The 21,750-nt window shown below is 34.0% G+C and overlaps 2 protein-coding genes across 2 annotated transcripts; both read left to right on the forward strand.

Moving 5' to 3' along the window:
• Positions 1 to 3,704: 3,704 nt before the first annotated feature.
• cni (protein cornichon) lies at positions 3,705 to 11,539 on the forward strand. Its single transcript, XM_085957049.1, has 4 exons — positions 3,705 to 3,969; positions 4,063 to 4,175; positions 9,528 to 9,671; positions 11,252 to 11,539. The coding sequence occupies exons 1-4, from the start codon at positions 3,820 to 3,822 to the stop codon at positions 11,277 to 11,279; spliced, it is 435 nt and encodes a 144-aa protein (XP_085813175.1). The 5' UTR covers positions 3,705 to 3,819; the 3' UTR covers positions 11,280 to 11,539.
• Positions 11,540 to 14,043: 2,504 nt separating this feature from the next.
• aph-1 (gamma-secretase subunit Aph-1) lies at positions 14,044 to 19,853 on the forward strand. The gene is made up of 3 exons (XM_085959425.1): positions 14,044 to 14,409; positions 14,493 to 14,666; positions 19,204 to 19,853. Exons 1-3 carry the CDS (start codon positions 14,188 to 14,190, stop codon positions 19,525 to 19,527), a joined length of 720 nt encoding a protein of 239 aa, XP_085815551.1. The 5' UTR covers positions 14,044 to 14,187; the 3' UTR covers positions 19,528 to 19,853.
• The last annotated feature ends 1,897 nt before the right edge of the window (positions 19,854 to 21,750 follow it).

A 21,750-nucleotide genomic window follows, 5' to 3' on the forward strand; every position in this document is an offset into this window, starting at 1 on the left:
CAATTCACATGTTAATTATATCCTGCGCGATAGCGCAACGTTTTGCGCATGTTTTGAGGAGCTTGCGCCGGGATTGAGCGTATAAAGGCATATCTCGCGTTCATTACGGCGTGATCGTGGAAGTCGTTGGAGCGTACAACAATTCAACGGTTTTAGTAAGAGTGTGTGTGAGTGTGTTATTTTGACACACTGCATTTTAACATTTAGCTCAAACACAGTTTCGTAAATAAACCATTCTTGAGATAAAACAATCCATGCAAATCCTTCCGCACACAACATATTAACCAAAATATAATGCGTAAACAAGTTTATTAATATAATAACATAGTTTAATTTTATACATTAAGGCATCTGTACACACTTAATTTGTACACTATAAATGGATATACAAAGAAGAAATATTATACTACCTGAGCTTGTGCGGACGCAAGTATAAGCTTAAGCAGCGCTCGAAATGGAAGATTTTACGAACCGGAGCGCTTGATAATTTTCCGAAAATATTTCCGTATTATTTATGTAATAATTATATGTATCATAATATCTATCATATACCTGCCAAGCTCAGCCGGTCAAATGAAGTGACTGTCTTTAAAATTATGGCAAGCAAGATTAGGGCATAATGTTGAGGTTTACGTCATAAACATATTTTTTTTACTATAAATTCGACAAGTAGCGTATAAACTTTAAAAAAAATATATGAAGTAAATTAATTTTATGAGTTTTTAATACTCCACGAGACGGAGCGATAATTTTGGAGGTTTGGCGAACAGGAGCTGCGCTCCGGTGCGTTCCGGTCCATTTCGAGCACTGAGCTTAAGTCAAAACAAAAAACAAAAAGTCTGGGTTAAAGACTATAGACGGTGTTTTGGTCACCTACCCTTAATTCGTGAATTACGTCAAAACTATCCCAATGATTTTAAAAAGTATTTAAGAATGAACAGAAGTTCATCATTTTATTACAGATTGATCCTCAATATCCCCGACTCCTAATTCATATTTGACATGTTTGCCGTTGGAAGCTTTTGGTCCTTCTTGAAGAGCAGCAGACCGTAATACCACAATGATGGCTCATATACCTATTTCATCTCTTTCGCTACCTACTGCTACGTCGACTTTCCTCTACTCTTTCCGAAAAGAACCCTAAGGCTTTGAAATTTTTTTTACTACAAAGTCTCTATTATTCGAATTTAGGAGAGAATTTTTGAGATAGGGTTTGCTCTTTCTTCTTCGCGTGAGGTTATATTCTAGTAATTTATTTTCCTTTTTATTGTCGTTGGTCATTCCTCCCTTTTTATTTACTGGTCATACCCGCGCGTCTATTTTTTATGTAGGGAGTTTGGGACCCCTTTGTCTTCATTCTGGATTTGACTTTCTTATTGTTTACATGTTGCGTCTGACAGTTCATTCTATCAAAAAAAAATTATCTTGGACGAACGTTAAGTGATAGTTAAGTGAACATTAAGTGATCAGTGATTATGGCGCAACATCTGAATGACCGTGAGGAGGATATTCTAAAAGCAACACCAGACGGCGAAGCATAACTGCTACATGAGGAAAAGTTCAACGTACGAGCGTCGATTAAGATGCTGACGTTTGAAGTATCCTCGTTACGTACCATATTTCAGCAGCGGGACCGGCAAGGAGTGGCACAACGCCCAAAAAACAATACTGTCGTAGAGTTAGGTCTAAATGACAAGTTGCGTCGGTGCGACCACTCGTCATCAGCTAACCATCTGACGGAGAGGACCATCGCGGCCCTCCAGAATGCCAAGTACTCCCAAGGGGCGACGTCCTGTGGGAAGGGAGTTAGAGTACGAGCTCCACCACTTAGAGTACGGGCTCCACCAGGGATCCGTACTCTAAGTGGAGGTGACCGCATCTGGACGACCAACAACATTGGGGGCCGCCTAAGAGACTTTCGGGGAGTCTGGGTGGCGTAGTGTACCACCCCCAACATTGGTAAAAATAATAGCCGTAGCCCGCTTACCTTTTGTGCGGACACCACCATTGGTAAGTCCTTCTTTACTTTTTTACGGAAAGAATTTCAAACGCAACAATCAGCACATGTCACTCTCGAGATCGAGGACTTAAAGAACTCAGGGGTTCTAGAAGAAGCGGGTCCAACCCCCAGTTTTCTCTCAACCCTGTTTCTGATCAAGAAACAAGACGGGACCCTATGCCCTGTCTTCAACCGAAAGCGTTCGAATGCGTTCTTACAGCCAAAGCCATTCAAACTAATTCACTTTTACGAGGTTCCAGCCGTCTTACAAACAGAAGACTGGCTAGTAATCATAGATCTAAGCCAGGCGTACCTCCAGGTACCCATGACTTCTCAACATCGTCGATTCGTTCGACTAACCTACCAAGGGGAGCTCCTACAATTCACGTGTCTCCCGTTCGTGCTGTCAGCCGCTCCGATTATGTTTGCATCCCTGACCAATTGGGTCGCCGAACGCCTACGAAAGAATGGCTGAGAATATTCACTTACCAGACGACTTCTTAGTAGCCAACCAATCCGAGAAACAGTCTCGGTTCAGGTGGAATACAGGATAACCTTCCTACAGTCTTTAGGGTGGTTAATAAATATTAAAAGATCCTGTCTGAACCCAAGCCAACAATGAGGGTTCCTGGACATCATGTAGGACACACACAACAAGCGGAGGTTTTTGTCGCCGGAGAAGTGTGTAGCACTCCGTCACAATCTGCTAATGCAGGTACAAAAAGGCAGTTGGTCCCTCAGACAGGCCCATATCCAATCCCTTCTGGGGCGACTCAACATCATATCCTACCTCCACGAGGAAGGTTGTATTGCCGATGGCTATAACGCTCCAGTCATCAATATGGCCGAGGTCCCATCCTCGCCAATTGATGACAGTCCCACCACAGGCCCAACAGGACATCATGTGGTGGCCCTAGGCGATAAGATCCTCAGATTTGACACAACGCAGGTACAAAAAGGCATTTGGTCCCTCAGGCAGGCACATGTTCAATCCCTTCTGCCGTCGGCTACAAAGCTCCAGTCATCAATATTGTCGAGGTCCCATTCTCGCCAATAAGCGACAATCCCACCACAGGCCTAACAAAACATCATGTGGTGGCTCCAGGTGATAGGCTCCTCAGAGTTCAATCACTTCCTGACGACAGACGGAGCCGACACAGGCTATGGAGCCCAACTGAATAAACACCACCAACAGGTACGTGGGAACAAGACCAGTTAGCATGGCATGGCATTCCAACAGGAAGGAAATGTTTGCAATTCAATCTCGGGTACAATGAATCATAGGATCAGATCTGCTTCTGCAGACAGACAACAAAACAGTGATGGCATACATCAATAACGAGGGCGGCACAAAATCTGTCTCACTCTTTCCGCTGTTCGCTACGCGACTTTTTTTAGACACACGATCATTCACGTGCGACATCGCGCACACGAGGCTTTCACGCAGACAAGCGGCCGCACCATAGGTAGATAACGAGTTTTATTTTTTGCAAGAATATACCTACCTAACCAATAATTTGTCGACTAAAACATTATTCAGTAGAGAAGAAAGATTATGGATTGGATCATGATAGTCTAAATATTTGAATAATTTAGAAGGTGCCCCAGCCTAGATATTGTTCACTCTTCGCCGAAAACAATTCAAATTAACTCCTGGCAATAGTGACAGCTGGGTTATCTATGGTTATCTATCAGCCCATAGACTAGAGTAGGCTAATAATTATATTGCGATATAGCTTTTTTGAGTAATTTGAAGTTTCTGTTGCGAATAACTTGGCAATATTATTGTGTAGCGTTATTCAAAATCTATAGAATCGAAAATGTCTTTCAGCTTTCCTGCATTTTCTTACATTATTGCATTGATCGTCGATGCTGTATTAATATTTTTTTCAATATTTCATGTTATAGCATTCGATGAGCTAAAAACAGATTACAAAAATCCAATTGACCAGTGCAACAGTCTCAACCCGGTATGTTTCTAATAGATTTCGTTCGAACAATATTCTTTATCTGCAGAGGTCACTGAGGCTATATTTTAATTTAATCTTTATTGTTTCTTTCAGCTCGTCTTACCTGAATATTTTTCGCATCTCCTAGTAAATATTCTGTTCCTTGCCTCAGGAGAATGGTTTTCTTTATTATTGAATATTCCGCTGATCGCCTATCACATTCACAGGTAAAAATCACAATAATAACATTCATTAATAGCTATATTATATATGCCATAGATGTGTCCTCGCAAATAAGCCTACAAATTGCCTTGGGGGCACCATACCTTAGGGCGAGGCCAGACTATTTTTTGGGTGTTGGGAAAATACCTAGCTCATGATTTCTGTAACCAAGGTTATAGTTTAAAAAATAAGCTTTCCAATGAGATCACATCAAAATTATCACGCGTTTCGCTCTTCCATAGTCAAAGGATGTTAGTGCTTATCAGTATACTATTTTGATTGAATATTCATTTTAATCCTCAATTACATCCAAGTGAAAGCTATGTATTAAAATTTACAAATTTGTAAATCATCTATGCCCAGCAAACACTACTTAATATCGGAGTGTAGTTCTACTAGGGATATTTAGTGACAAACTGAAAAACATACAATTTACTGAATAATTATCAAGTGTTTTGGTAATTGTGCCATCAAGAGCTTTTATATTTTTTTTTACAAAAACAGTTTATTCCATGTAGATAATTATAATAAATGCCTTTTTCTGTTGGCGCATAGGCTTTTCGATCCAATGTTAATTTAAAAGTTTCATACATTTTGATGCATCATTATCACAAGCTAAGATTATATTAGGTAATATTAGGTTGGGGTAGGTGAGGTTAGGTTTGGTTTGGTTTAAAAAGAAAGTTATAAATCTCGTGACGGCATCTGCGGCACATTTACCAGTATTTTAATTAATTGGTACAAGTCGGTTTTGGGGAAGCCAGGTGGGAACCGCGCTAATTGGCATTGGCCGATTTTGGCAAAATTCATGAATTTAAGAATGAAAACCTAACCTAACTTCACCTAATCTAAACTAACCCAACCTAACAAATAATCCAGTATATCGGCCATTTTCAAAATGTATTTGCCGCTGGCTCCCCATAACCGACTTTTACCAATTAATTAATACATCTTTCAATACTACTTACTTAATAATAAAAACACATTTTTAAACTCGGGTAGATTGAATTATAAAAAAACTTCTATAATGATCATTCGTTAGAACAGTTTCTTAGTAACTTATTTCATTTTTTACCTTTTATTTTTATCATTCGAATGTAGTTTGATAATTATCTTGAATGTGTAGAGAAGAATTTTGAACAATTATTCACAATTATATTTTATTTTTTATTATAAAATCACTGATTTGTCTAGAAAATAAAAATGTGTCTTACTTGAAATCTATTTTGTTTATATCTAATAAGTAAAGGCCGAATCTTTCAAGTTTTTAACCGTCAACCCATAAAAAAACACATTAAAATGGTGGACGAATCCAATATCCTAAGGAGACTTTTGCCCAAATGATTCTTAGTTTGGATTTCTACAATTAGTCAGTTGTTTTTTCTGGCAGCTCAGGTGCGATGGTAATTATTGTAATTAAGATAATCGTCTTGCCAATATTATAACGCGACTTGCGGCTACGACAAACGAATTCAAATTCGCAAAATGCAATTAAAAAGATCGCATTACAAAATTGATGGTTTGTTTTATTGCAGGTAAGTAATGGTAAACCATTTTTATAAAATGCGTGTAGAATATGTTTTTTCATAATTAAATATCGAATAGCTTTTGCGTACCTACCACTAATATAAATACAAATATTGGAAGATTTTGTCCGCTGACCCGTTTTATGTTCTAAATGTCTCATATTGATACCTATTAGTATTACCAAGCAACAATACCGTACCTACATATCGATAAAAAAGTCACATACCTACTTGTTTATTTCTTTAGATATTTAAGTATTTTGAGGATGCTCTGCCCAAACTGGTCTATTTGATTATAAACTATTGACATTGAAGAATTTCATCAAATCGATCGTAAGAAATTTCATCTTCAAAATACCAGTGGCGTACATCTGTAGATGCGAGACATCCCTGAAAATATTCGTTTGAACCTACTATTATAATATTATGTATTGCGTAAGCCGTAATTGCATTCTTCTAAAGGTTTTGCAATATAATATTGCTTCAGATTTTCACTTAGTCATTGTATTACGTTAATATTTATTGTTGTTTAATTTAATAAAACGCATTTTTTTGTAGTACTTATTCCACTTTTAATCAATAAATTAGGACCGGTTTCGTTCGCATCAGAGGGACATTTTCAACTGAACAAGGGAAGATTCAGTTGAAAATGTCCCTCTGAGGCGGACAAAACCGGTCCTAATTTATAGATTAAAAGTGGAATAAGTACTACAAAAAAAATGGAGCCATTGTCGAAAACTACCCAATCAAGACTCGTAACTGGACAAAATCTGACATTCGAATGAAATTTTCAAAATGGCGTCCTATGGTAGTTCGTAGTTCCATTTTTGGCCATTCTACAGGTAAGTTTGTAGGTGTGTAACGTTAAAAAAAAGTCCCGCCGTCCCATTTAATACATTGTACGCTAAAGGCGCGCCGATTAGGTGGCCATTCGACATAATTAGCATTATATTTAAATGTTGTTATTAAAAAGAAATTATCTGATATATGATTATATTATGTATTTGATTTAAATACTTACATATTATAAAGTGTAAAGAACTATTCATCACATAAAACGACTGGTACCTAGATACATATTTCATTAAAACACTTTATAATATGTACTTTCGTACTTTTTCCACATTTATTCCATAATGTTGATATTCAACCGATTTTATCCTAATGGACATTTTCAATTGAATAACAGTACAAAATATAGGTAGGTACATATTATTGCATAAAAAGTCAATTAAGTATAGAGGACGTGGGAGTCGATTGTTTACTTGAACTAACTTGTTGGTGATATTTGTCCTTATTTATTAAATGACTGGTTTATATACATTAAGAAATAGCGTAACTTCAAAACTGTGAAAAATTTGCTGTGTTTAAAATTCACCTGCCGTAGGTGTATGTATCAAAAAAGGTTCCCGACCAATGACAAAAACTTGAAGACGATTTTATTGCTTTTGTCGCATGATACGTACAAGAAACCCACAACTTAAAAATGAATTATTTTCCATACGATAGTATGTATCATCATCAGCTGTAGTATATACCAATATTGCATATAAATTGATGTTTACATTTTAGATATAATAGTGCAACCATCTATAATACCGTGGATTTACAAGAATAAAATTACAAAGTGGCAGGTTTACATAGGTCGTAAGTGCATTTGCTAGTCACGCAGCCTTCGCTATCGAGGCTTGATAATTATATATTATATACTTACACAATATTATATATGTGACATATTATAATATTTAGGAATATTATATTTCATCCATTGTTGTTATTTTTATCTAAGAATAATATCAACTAAGATTTAATAACAATAAACAAAAATGCAAAATGTACAAAGTGTTTAAAAGTACCTTATACACCTTCTAGAGGAAAGTGGTATAATGGTCCCTATATCTAACGGGTACGAGTGGCAAAAATATTAATCAATAAATTCTAATTGATTTATGTTTTGTACTAGGTATTCTATTAGTCATTATTTACGACCCGGCTTATGCCTTCTGGCTTATGGCCTTCTGGCTTCTTCGTGCACTATGCGCACTCACCGATCGTAAATGCACATTGACATAATAAAAGATTGTTAAAACCTTCTTACCTATTAGTAAAGGATCAAGTAAAAAACAAATTTTGATTATCTGAAGTGTTTGTGAAAAACCCGTAATGAATATATTACATACTATTAATACATTCAATAGGTAAGCCCGTTAAATCGTCATTTCCCGTAAACAATGGAACCAGCTAATGTGAAATATCACGAAATATACCTACTCACTAAATAAAAACAAATAAACAATTTTAAGCTATAATCCATAATCGTCAAAACTGAAGTGATCTCGGATTTTAAGAAAATACGTAGATCAGTTAACAAACGCGCAGGTTAAGTTTTTTTTGTTTTTTCTACCATATTACTATAACATCAAATTATAGTTTCATGTGTGAACTCCCAGATTGGATAAATCAATGAACTATTAGAACCAAGGTCAACTTGTTAAGGCAAATGGTAGGCACTGCAACTGTGTTATACCTATTTATATCTAATATTTTCTTGATAAAATAATTTATTATCAATGGTATTAGGTACTATATATACACAATGTATCAATGTCGACTAATTATGATTGTATCATTTTGATAACTTCCGAAATAAATAATTATATCGGGTTTATATATTTCATTGAAATAATACTATGATATATAATTTATAGTATTAGGGAGTAGCAATTAACAGAAAACGCATGTACTTACATATTTTGCATGATGAATATAAAGTTTTTGAAAATGGCCTATAAAATGTCAAAAAAAACATTACAACATCAGTACCTATATATTAAAATTGAATATCTCAATATGTCCAACCACTTGCTTGAAACACAAAAGTACGATTTGAAGTATCTTTCGTACGAAACTTTTTCTAAAGGGTTTCATTAACCACATAGGTCCGATATTCCCCATTTTACCCATCCATAAATCCATATAATATAATAATATGTTTTCATATTATATATTTTCGTCGTATCAACATAATATACGAAATCATTCAGATTTGGTACGATTTTAATAATACACTAGCTGTCAGGTCCTTCTCATTATGGGAGCAAGTGTGATTTGTTATTTGATAGTAAAAATAAAAGTAGTTTAGTAGAAATTTTAAACTTTGATTACAATAATAGGTATGTATATAAAAAGTGGAATATTATTAAATATTATAGATATTACTATTAACAACTAATTTTTCCACTCTATACGTAAGCGCTTCATTAATTTCTCTAAATAGTATAGTATATCTACCTACTAATAGCAGCGTTTCTGTATAATTAAGTATCGATAAAGTCTCTTGCACATATTATCAATATCATTTATTTCATATTTCATTGTACCTACTACATCGTACAACTTATTTTTCTGAAAAACATAGGTTCCATAAATTATTAACGCATTTTTTAATTAAAAAATGTTGTAATATTCGAGTCCGTCCCAAAAAAAAAAGGACTCCAGATGTCCGGTGTCTACTAATAAGCTTTGTTATTCCGACAATGCATTCATGTATGTCAAACATGGTTGCATTCTTGTTGATATACCTACCTACTCATTTGTATAAAATTTTATTACCTTTAAACAATAATTGAGGACCTTGTTGGAAGAACCAGTGTAAAAACATTTTCTTGCTAGTATAGGTTATTATGTTTACATATTATTTTTGCTTTTGATAATATATTTTTTTACATTTTTATTACTTTTAAACAATAATTTAATTCTGTGAAGTATCATCATAATGATGAAATTTATCTGCATGAACTCGATATTATTTTATTTTTCTTTTTTACATAGGTATCGCACAAGACCTGTGATGAGTGGGCCAGGTCTTTATGACCCAACAAGTATTATGAATGCAGATACTCTTACCAAGTGTCAAAGGGAAGGATGGGTTAAACTTGCATTCTATCTACTTTCCTTCTTCTATTATTTATATGGGTAAGCAAACAATCTTATCAAAATCAGTACATACATAGATAAAAATGTTTCCTTGAAGAGTTATTTGCATACTCCAAGATTAGTGCTGTCCAATAAACCACAGAAGGAGGTATCTACATTTCATATGGATTGTCGGAAATGGTTGTAAAGTTTCAAAACAATTCATTCAATTGCGGTATTCTAAAAATCCTTTCCTTTCAAATTCTTATGAATGATGATTCTTGTAAAATGTGAATTCAATAATATAGCAGAATGAGACTATGGAAATTGAAACTGACAATGTCATCTAATCCTCAACCTTTCTTGTTCAACAGAACTTTTAAAATATTTTATGAAATCTCGATTAGCTGAGACAATATTATTATGTTTTACATGGGTAAAAATATTTTGTGTTGATTTTTTTATTATTATAATTATTCAATTATGATCATCACAAAAATAGCTAACCTATCAAAACATTCAATATGATTAACGGTTCTGTTAGTAAGTTATGTACTTAGGTCTTTCTGCAACCTTTTGGAACATCCCGGAACTCTTAGTTGATATACACTGCCCTTCATAAACTTTTCTAATTCATTTTTGATGATTTTGAGTTTATTTTTTTGTGATGTTTGAATAACAAAAACTAGATTTTATCAATAAAAAAATAATTATATATGAATAAAAGAATAATAATCAAACCTATCCAGCATTGAAGTTCATTATAATAAATTAGCATGTCAAAATTACTGCCCACTTTAACTGAGTAACCTCCATTTCCAAACAATTTTCTATGCATTTTGAAATACACAAATACTTTTATAGTTTAAACCATTAATACTTCTACAGCACAGCATATTGAGAGTTAAAAACCTTTTTTATACTGAAAATATAATTTATTGTGTAATTTAACATATGGCTTGTGTTTTCTGATTATATTTTTCATTTATTAGACATACCTATATTCATTTGTGACATTTTCCCAGTAGCTTGGCGAAGAAAACAAAACCCAAGAGTTACATTTTGTAATTATTATTTCATCGTCAAAACGGTGAAAGGTAAATAATTGTAATAATGTAATACTGTAAAGCCAAATATATAAAGACTGCTACAAGAATGAAGAAATATATATTAAGTTCTACAAAAAGCCTTAGATATGTGAAGGAAATTGTATCTAAATCTGCCGAAAAGCAATATATAAGGAACGATCATTAACATTAATTGAATAAAATATGGATAAATTGAGTGTAAATGTAGTTTGTTAGAGAAATCTATTTAAAAAAATATTACACCATCAATCAAGTCTAGTCAAAAGAAGATTTCTAATACCATTTTCCTAACACAGTCAAAAGTGAATGTCCTTCATTTTTCGTTTCTATTAGTTGAGTATAATTTGAATGGGCATTGCTATCATCCCACAAGTTTTATGTCAGATCTTAGAAACTTATTTGTGTTTTGAGACCTTAAAAATTAAATTACACAATATTATGGTTTAAAAAATCATCCATAAACGGTAATTAGTATATTTATAAAAATAATTAGGAGATAGCGCTGTGTACAGCTCGATTAATTCAAGCATTGTGTGTTTTGTTTGTTTACAGAATGATATATGTACTGATCTCAGCCTGAAGATGCATCAGAAGATTTTTGTCCACCTTTAAATGGTGGTGGAATGAACTTAAACCAATAAACATTATTATTACAATTTACAAAATAATGTTTGAATTATTACTTTAACATTTTTGTAGGATTTTTATACGTATACCAAGGATTGCCCTATTAAGTCATTAATATTAAAGTTATTACTGAATTCATATTATACAGGTATGAAAACAAGATGTTTCTTAAATTATGATTTTTTTATTTACAATAAATTTGTTTTTATGATTTCTTGAATAAATATACATCAGTTTATCTTTTGAAAACATTATGCCACTCCATTATCCTACTTCTTGTATTAATATTATATTATACATACCATGTGGATGCACTCCGTAAACACGTAAATATTAAGATGCAATCGAAAGAAAAATGATTGATTCATGATATCAGTAGCATATCAATACTGGTATATCAGAAAAAAGTATCAATGCTTACCAGTTTATTATTGTATAAAAAGATTTTGTCTGAGAGACCTTATGTAGATGTGTCGATGTAAATGAATCCAATATCATAAGTATAGATCGAAGCTTTCAATTGGACAATAATGACACACTTCAGGGCCTAAGGATGGTGAATAATTTCGTTAATCTTCGCTCATGATACAAGCACCAGAGGTCAGAAAAGGAGATCAATATATTGACAGATATGCGAAAACAGCACCTGATCAAAATTTACCAAAGTACGCTTTTATAGTGCGAAGACTTGCCCACAAAGCAAAAGAAAGATGTAAGATTGGTACCTTTGAGGTGTGATAGTGGACACACAAAATAAAGGTTTCGCAGAAAATCAGATGAATGCCTGCATACTGGAAAAAGTAAAGGACAGCTTCAAAATAGGAGCAGGGATATTAATTGTAAAGAATCAAGATTCTTAACAGTGACCCTACGAAAACAGTGATTTAACACAGGCGTGTCCAACTTCAAGTATATTGTGATTTGTCATTCTTCCCCCATTCTCATTCTCCCATTGTCATTCTTCAACTTAAACAAAACGTATTGTATTTGGCTGAGGAACGTGAGGTGGTACTAAGTAGACAACATTAATTCGTATTTCACCGTCACAAAGTACTCGATACCCCATTTGTAGTTTTCGTCTTACTGATCTTCTACTGTGCAAATAACTTATTGCGTGATAGGAAGGGAAAACTTTAACGCAGTTTAAAGCATAGGGATTAACATCTCTTTCTCTCCCTCCTGCGGCAGGCCATGAGTGATACAATACAAATCAAGTGATACCAAGAAGTCGTGCAGGCTTCCTCGTGGCTAATTTGAAAACGATTTTCACGCAAGTTAGTTAAGTAAAGAAAAATAGGAATGGTTAATGCTTCCCATCAAAATCTCAATGAAATCATAATATATAACAACTGAATGTACCTGCTTTCATATTTTCATGGCTCAATTCCTATGGACCTTTCGTGCGTACGTCCAAAATCCATCCCACCTACATGTCTGATATATCTATGTACCATATAGGATTATGCTTCCAATCACGCATTATTTTCTCCACACAAAAAATGGTGTGTAGGAATAAAATTGTATAAATGCAGTCAGATATTGAATGTAATTTTGCATTCACAATTTATCGTTATCTCTAGATTATCAATTTCACCAAAAGAATAGGTGTTCTTATTAATTTTACAATATTATGCTGATAATATAGAAGTAAAAATATATCCCCAGTGTTACTGTTACCTTTTTAATGAAAGGGGTTAAAAACCTATATACATCATTTATTTATAATATTTCGTTTGTTAGGGTCACCTCCCATGACGACGGCCGGTCAGTGCAACGCGACACAATGGCCCATAAAAAGCCGGTCAGTCGGCTTACCATTAGACATTCTTGACCTACAGTGATCTCCTCTCGCTACAGTGCGTTCTTTCTTACCACATTTATTACTCCTGCAGTAGTACTTTTTTTTTTTTCTCCGACCATGTCCGATCCTAATTGGATCATATGGGCCTCCACAGAGTAGAGGTTTGAGGTTTGTATTAACAGATTTTGTTTTTACGAGAAATGGATGTCAGCCACTTGCTCAACCTATTAGGTCCATACCCTGAGTCACACACAAATTGAAAAACAATGTGTTCTTGCCAGACCCAGGATTCGAACCTGGGACCCACGGCGTTATAGTCCAATGCCTAAGCCGCGTGGCCACCGTGGGTGTAACTTTTTTTTTACCCCTTTTTATCTCTATACTCAGTAGGTACACGATCTACACACTACATGACGTGGTTACAATATACTCACCTATCGGCTGTCGCCTTGGTAGGTACCTATTTTATTTGGTCCTATAAAAAGAAAAGTTAGGTGTACTAATATAGGACCTAGGTATAATTTGGATTTTCGGTACCTAAGTGATGTTAAGTTTATCAATGAATTTGGTTCCACCAAAGAGATTGGACTCCTTTCTCTTTGGGTTCCACGAATACCAAAAGGTGAGCTGTAAGTAAAAAGTGAACTATTATTTGTAGTTTTTTTCAAAAAGAATTTTTTTTGTGTTTTATATGTAACGAAAATAGTGGGAAAATCTCTTATTAGTGATTGAAGAAATTTTTGGTCAGAGATCTTAAAATGTTTGTACCTATGCCGATTAAAAATAATTACTGAAAAATTTTGCTACATTTTTTTAAACCTAGGTGGTAATATGAAAAAATTGAGTCAATGATTATTAAATTTTTACCATTAGGTTGGTAGAGCACATTTATTGTTTTGCATTGGCACTTAGCAGCACTGTATTTCTGACATTTTGAGTTGACAGCTCTGTGCTCTGTTGTTTTCGATTAGTCATACTACCAAATTTTTGCAATACAAAGATTGTTAATTAACATTATATTTTTGTCACACGTACTGGGAGAGAGAATCTTTCATTAATCATGACGGTTACTGAATTTTTCGGCTGTGCTTTCTTGGCATTCGGTCCACCGTTGGCGATGTTTACGTATACAATAGCCAGAGACCCAATCCGTATAATAATAATGATAGCCGCAGCATTTGGGTGGTTATTATCATTACTACTATCATCATTAGTCTGGTTTGCGGTCGTCCCTTTAAGAGGCTATCTAGCGTTCGGGATGACCTTTTCGATACTATTCCAGGTATGCTCAATTTCCATTGAATTCGTATCAAAGCGTGTGTGGTACCGAACGTTGCTATTCTTAAAATTTGCTTTGATTTGTAGGAATTATTTCGTTATGGAATATATCAACTGTTACGTCGCACAGAATCTGGGCTGCGTGAGATTGCAGATAGTCCATTGGTGAATGACAATAAACATGTATTCGCATATGTGTCGGGGCTGGGATTTGGAGTGATCAGCGGTGCATTTGCCTTAGTCAATGTGCTTGCTGATGCAGTAAGTATTATTTTTTTTTATTATTAGCGACATTATTCATAGGTAGGTATTAATAATTTAAATCTACCTGTAAACTTACAGCCGTATTCATACAGTCTCGAACTGCACTCAACGCAGTTAGTGGTTTATCGGGCGAAAAAGAAAACTTTAAAAAATGAGATGCGTACAGGAATGCGCACGAAAATGAAACATGGCGGCCGTCCACCTCCTGTCAGTCTGACAGATGACAGGAGCATAATTATATTAAGTATACATATGTAGTCGGCAAAAATGAATTCATTACAAGGTTTTTTGTTGGTTAGAATCGTCATTACTATAATATATCGTCACTGTTCGAAAAAATGACATATTGAGTTAGTTATACCAAAATGTTCCTTATTTCAAACTTTACCGTCTGGAAACCTTTTTAATAAATAAACAGTCTTTATTTTAAAGTCATCCTTTTTACGATTACTTAATAAACTCACATGATAAACCATTTCAAATATTTTAACAACTTCAAAGTCAAATTACTCAAAACTAGTATTCTCCAGTTAGTGTGTTCTGTCAGAACAGAGACGATATGTAATACATATAATTATAATTGAGAGCCCATCAATTTTGTAGATTCGGTAGAGCATTTGCGAACTTTAAACAGTAATAATTGTGCCGTTTAAAAAACACATGAATTTTAATCCATAGTCTAGATACAATGCTCCCGTGTTTCGATTACTCACTAAAGACGGCATAAAAACAGTGACGTCCCTAGACAAAATGCCGCCCCTAGGCAGCGTCAAAATGCCGCCCCATTTTTTTTATCATCTTTTCATTACTCCAATATCTAAGAAATGTGTTGTATGAAGCATGGCCCCCGCATCGTGGAGCGGGCCCCCAGGCTAGAATCTTTGCCCCCCCTACCTATCACTTAGAATAAAGGCAGTGTGAGGCTCTACAGCAATGTTATCCAAATGGTGTACGCATTAAAATTAATTAATTTGTGTATATTATTTAAGTAGTGTTTTTTCCTAAATTTTAACACATCAATTTGAATTATGGAGTTTTTTGAGTATCGCTACCCAATTATAAATTGTATTGTACAACCACATAATTTTAAATAAGATTATTATTGAAGGAAAATAGCGCCGCAGGCTTTTTTTGCTATTAGAGTAAATTTGTGATATGTGTTTATCTCACTTATCGAGCCCGGGCCTCAGGCTAGAGCCCTATCAGGCCCCCCTTGTGGGGGCCATGGTATGGATACATTGCTAACAAAATACATAACTACCACTAAGCTGAAACATACAAAATTAAATTTAGATATTAATAAATAAATAAGCGAATAAATATAACATTAGTTAGACACTTACCCAAATCACCAGAGTCTGAGATGCTATTTGGTTGATATGTCAGATACATTTGGTTTGTACTCTGGTACTGGTAATCTAAGCATTTAGTAATACCTACGCAGATGTATTATTTTCACACAATTTTTTCTATCCTATTTTGTACCCTAAAACATGTAAGTAAACAAAATAATTTTCCTCATTATATATTTAATATAAACCTACTTTTAATTATAAATACACAATACACTATTACTTAATAGTTTCAACACTAAACCGTTAATGATTGAAATAAACTACAAATCCACACTATTATCAGCAAAAAATATGTTTACAAAAAAACGACTTAAAAGAAGGTATTGTTATTCACAGCACGATAAATATGATTTATAATCTAGGTAGGTACCTACTAGTGTACATTTTTATTACAATTAGCTGGTACTTAACTTACATACCTATTATATGCACGAATACTAATTGATTATGTCAATTGTCAATAAGGATTGATTATCATTATGAATAGGTATCTATTTGCAATAGGTACCTACATCCGGCAACTTTTAAATCTCGCGAGTGACTGGCAAAAATATTTGGATAAATTAAAAAATACGGTATCTACCTACCTATAAATCTCTACCATAATTCTCCTTGTTTCGTTACCAACGTTGGTATAATATATAATATAATTTTCTTTTAATAACTAGGCGCGACATAATTGGCTTTTGCGCAGTATACCTACCACTGTTATGAAAGGAACTCTTTAATCTGAGTAAATGACATTATATTATTATGACTGATTTATTATTCGTTTGTGGTGTTTTACTTTTATAAAAATATTCATAATGTGTCTAGGCGCCAAATTTATTGGCATTTGTATACGAAACCGAGCAGTCAAAAATAAAATAAAAAAATCACTAGTGGAGCGTTGTGACATCATACTAAAATCGCTGTGAGTACCTACTGGGTAATAATAAAAAAAACATCCGGAACAAAACATCTCCAACGCTCTGGTTATAATATAACTAAGTTTAGGTAGCTATTTCTATATAATACCAAATGATTCTCCTCGATTTGCCGCCCTTCGAGTATCTGCCGCCCCCAAGCGACGCTCAATCTGCCTACCCCCACGGGACGTCACTGCATAAAAAACGCAGTATTTCCCATGGATAAGATGGATTTACGTAACATTACGATAAAATAGGTACTACATAATATGAGCCTACTAGTTACTGCTTTATTTAAGATATATATATGCAATTGGAAGCAGTCTGCATTGTTTCAAAATATCACATAAACTGTAATAAACAAGATGAAAATCTCAAACACACTGGTAAGACTGTCATAGGCTGATTGGTATAAATGATAATAATTAGATCCCTTTTCATTTCTGTATTGTACGAAGGACGGAATTCTTGCAAAGTTAATAATTCACGTCATCTCATAACAGAAATGAAGTTAGATGTGAGACAAAAGTGTGGCTACTCGATCCCTAAATAAATATTTATATTGCTAGAAGTATAAAATAAATATGATATTATAACTAATAAATTATTTAAAGTTCATGATAATTATTCATTTATAATTATTGAATTTATATGGTACCGTTTGCACATTTTTACACCTATTCACAATTTCAAAATTTTAAATTAAATATCAGGGAATCAAAATTTAAAAGTTATTAACATTAGTCGCAGCAAGACGCGTATTACGTCAGCGACGTGAAGTCACTATTCATCGGACTCTATTTAGGTTTATACGTGCAAATTTGCATTAAATAGCTTGAATGCAGTTTGCTGTTATATGCATATGCCAGTTGGCTGCTTTATCTTCGTAAAGAACATTTTCGGGAAAACACAATTCAATATTTTTAATGATATGTAATTATGACTATTGTTTTAAGAGTTTTGAGTTTTTGTTATGAATAGACTCAAAATGTGGATTGAGCCTGGTAGATTTGATAATGTATTTAACAAATTTTTGGCAACATTTCGCTTAACCGGATGTATGCCCCAAGCGTGTGTACGCGCTGTCCAATTCTGTACGCGCAAGGCCGGCTATAGAAAATGAGCATGTATACACGCTGTACTTTGCACTCATACTAACCCCCGTCGATTGTTTTAGATAATTTAATAACTTATATTGTACACACATTGCCTCTCTTGGAATCATGGTGAAATACTTAACCGAAATACAAGACAGCCTTTATGATATACCTACTTTTAATGTATTTCTAACAAAAAGATAATGTTTATAAGGTTTAATTCGTGGCCCACTGTGCTATGCTAATACCTCCCGGCATTTAAAGGGTATTATTATTATTTGCAGAAATGATTTTCACAGGAAGAATAACAACATAATGCAAAAAGTTTTGACTATATATAGTACCAAACTAAAAAGAGTCATATAAACTTCTTATATAACACTTAGAAGTATAATTTTTCCAATTTTTACAGTGTAAATGGAAACTCTGCCTTTCTTGGTAGTATTGACTTATGTGTCCCTAATAATTATCTTCAAAATTGGGAGCATCCATTGTTGCTCTCCCAAGTTACAGAACTGACCTGCCATTGGTAATGGCAATTGGGAGGGCAATAACTGTGTTCAATCAAATCGCTTTTGATATTGTTATATTCCACTTACATGAGTTGAGTTTACTTTAGGTAGTCGTTGTTTTATAAGTTTTAAAGATAGGTTCTACTTACTCCATCCCAGGATACTCAGAAATAATGGAAACTGAAATACCTAACGGGTGTGGAGTATCTAACTGATCTCGAGTGTTTAAGAATACGGGATAAACTTGAACTTGTGTAAAGAATAGGTACGCTTGTCCTTCGTACTGACAACTGCTCTCGGTTTATGCACTGACGCCCATTCAATATTGGTATATTTGAAGGTTTTCAACACCCTATTGCACGTCTATGTGTGGTTCATTTTCATAGGACACTCACATTCAAAACCTTGCGTCAAAATAGACTGTATTGGGGAATAGCCTATTGGAATTCTATTTATTAATCTGTTCTGGTTCATCCGGTGTGCTTTAATTTATATTTTTTACTCATTACCCTACCTTTAAATATTGTTGACATTTATTTTTTATGTCATGTCGTTAACGCTTTAAATTTGTAATTTGTCATGTATGTATGAAATGGAAAACAACCATTTCTTACCAGTTCTCAATTCATTTCATATTTTGTGATAAAAGTGTTTTTTTTCAGGTTGGCCCTGCAACTGTAGGATTGAAGTCTGGTTCAAATGTGTTCTTCATTACGAGCGCCGCCACCGCGCTTTGCTTTATCTTGCTGCACACCTTCTGGGGAGTTATATTTTTTAATGCTCTTGATGAAAAAGATTACTTACGGGTCGGATGGGTTGTCGGCTCACATTTTCTTGTCTCCGGATTGACACTCCTCAACAAGAGGGAACTTTATTATGCATCAATTATTCCCGCATACATTGTACTGATCATTACAATGATGATTGCGTATAGAAGTATAGGTGGTACGTTAGCAAGCTTTAAAAAGTTTTGCTTATTAAAATGAATAGCATTATTCATAACAACTGTGATTTTTTTTATATTGTTACGTATGTTTTGTACAAGAATTGTAATTAAATATTCAAATAAAGTTATTTTCTTCATCACCCAGAATAGTTAATTTATCTTCAACAGCTAGAGTAACATTTAAATTTCATTATTTATTTTGAGCTTTGGTAAACTCGATTATTGTAGCATAACTAAATCTCTAATTTATATTACACGTGAAAGATGAAATAAATGATTTTATTTTTTCATTATAAAGACGTACCCAACAGTAGGTATGTTATTAACTTTTATAAGAATTTAAAATTAAACACCATTCCATTCCAACTCTTTGTTTCATTCTCCATTATTATATATTATATATTTCGACATGCCCAACCTAAATTTTATTACTGTACCTACAAATCTGAAAAAAATATTTCAACGTAAATGACACTATAATAATATAGTGCCATTTTCATCTTGATAATAGATAAGAAAAATTGCTAACTGTTTAGTTTGCAATTACGTAAGCTATTTAAACCAATAAACTTAAAAATGCAGTTGAGAGTAGTTTACGGAAGGCTCTGTAGGTTGTTATTGTTTACATAATTACTAGTAACTACTAAAAAATCAAAGTTTTCGACCTTAGTACACATCGGAAGACTCAACGATCTTGAAAAAATGGCGCAGAAAATGTTTTTTTTTTCAGAATTATTCATCAGTAGGTACAATGATTAAAATAATTTTTTCATTTCTTTAGAATATAAATTCACTATAATTTTTGTCTGAATTATTTTCGGTACTGTTCGGTTATCAGGAATACAGCGAAAAACACATTTTGAAAATAGCCGATAAACTGCATTATTTGTTACGAGGGTGGGTCAATAATTCCTTAGAAAAAAGCATTAAAACAGTTTTTATTTTTGTATTTTTTTTTTATTTCTCAACATAATCTCCTTGGAGCTCAATACACTTGGTTAGACGTTTCTCAATTTTTTTTAAACCGTCAGAAAAATAAGTTTTCGGAAGGTCCTCAAAATAAGCATTTGTCCGATCGATGACTTTTTCATTTGAAAAAAAACGTTGTCCACTTAGCCATTTTTTTAAGTTTGGGAAAAGGAAAAAGTCACTGGGGGCTAAATCTGGCGAATACGATGGGTGGTCGACCAATTCGAACTTCAATTCTTCAATTTTAGCCACTGATCGTAAACATGTGTGAACACGGGCATTGTCCTGATGAAAGAGGATTTTTTTCCTGTTTAAATGAGGCCGTTTTTCTTCAATTTTGTTTTTTAGCTGGTCCAATAAAGATGCATAATAATCCCCTGTTATTGTTTTTCCTTTTTCCAAATAGTCAACGAAAATAATTTCACGTGAATCCCAAAATACAGTAGCCATAACCTTACCAGCTGATTTTACGGTTTTCGCCTTCTTTGGACATGGTTTGCCTTCGCAATCCACTGATTTGACTGTTCTTTCGTCTCGGGAGTATAGTGGTGTATCCATGTTTCATCTACAGTCACAAAGCGACGAAAAAATTCATCCGGATTGCGTTGCATGAGCGACAACAGGGCTTTAGAGGCCACCACCCTATTGCGTTTATTGTCGACTGTGAGCAAACGCGGCACCCATCTTGCAGAAATATTTTTCATGCCCAATTTGTCATGTAAAATAAAAATGACGCTACCTTTTGAGATCTCTGTAACCTCAATTATCTCACTCAACTTTAGTCTTCGGTCACTTAACACCATATCGTGGATTTTATTGATCATTTCTGGTGTAGTCACCTCTACAGGACGTCCTGAGCGTGGTTCATCCTTTGTTGATGTACGACCACGTTTAAATTCATTTAACCAGTTATAAATAGTTGCAAGTGAAGGAGCAGATATGCCGTGAACTAAATCCAACTCATTTTTTATTTCGTTTGCTGTTAACCCTTTTATATTAAAATGTTTGATAACAGCTCTAAACTCAATTTTCTCCATTTTCCATTTTCCACAAGCAAATTTTTTTTTTAAATGTACGAGAAACACACAACAACCCGACCAATCTGATTGAAACTTCGCAGCATACTGAATCGGTAGTGCCGCTGCATGAAAACAAACCGCTTACAGTACTAGTCGCGCCACCTGTCGGCTTTTCTAAGGACTTATTGACCCACCCTTGTAGTTTAACCTAACCTAAACTAACCCAAAATAACAAATAATCCAGTATATCGGGTATTTTCAAAATGTGTTTTCCG

This window comes from Rhyacophila brunnea, unplaced genomic scaffold (genome assembly GCF_057557595.1).
Source record: "Rhyacophila brunnea isolate RB1 unplaced genomic scaffold, BYU_Rbru_1.0 scaffold_11, whole genome shotgun sequence".
NCBI classification, from domain to species: Eukaryota; Metazoa; Arthropoda; class Insecta; order Trichoptera; family Rhyacophilidae; genus Rhyacophila; species Rhyacophila brunnea.

What these genes read in the sequence shown, in the direction of transcription:
- aph-1 (XM_085959425.1), top strand. Translation starts at nt 14,188, where the DNA reads ATGACGGTTACTGAATTTTTCGGCTGTGCTTTCTTGGCATTCGGTCCA. An exon ending in CCTTTTCGATACTATTCCAG is followed by an intron (nt 14,410 to 14,492) that starts GTATGCTCAATT and finishes TTTGATTTGTAG; the next exon opens with GAATTATTTCGTTATGGAAT. An exon ending in TCAATGTGCTTGCTGATGCA is followed by an intron (nt 14,667 to 19,203) that starts GTAAGTATTATT and finishes GTTTTTTTTCAG; the next exon opens with GTTGGCCCTGCAACTGTAGG.
- cni (XM_085957049.1), top strand. Translation starts at nt 3,820, where the DNA reads ATGTCTTTCAGCTTTCCTGCATTTTCTTACATTATTGCATTGATCGTC. An exon ending in ATCGCCTATCACATTCACAG is followed by an intron (nt 4,176 to 9,527) that starts GTAAAAATCACA and finishes TTTTTTACATAG; the next exon opens with GTATCGCACAAGACCTGTGA. An exon ending in TTCTTCTATTATTTATATGG is followed by an intron (nt 9,672 to 11,251) that starts GTAAGCAAACAA and finishes GTTTGTTTACAG; the next exon opens with AATGATATATGTACTGATCT.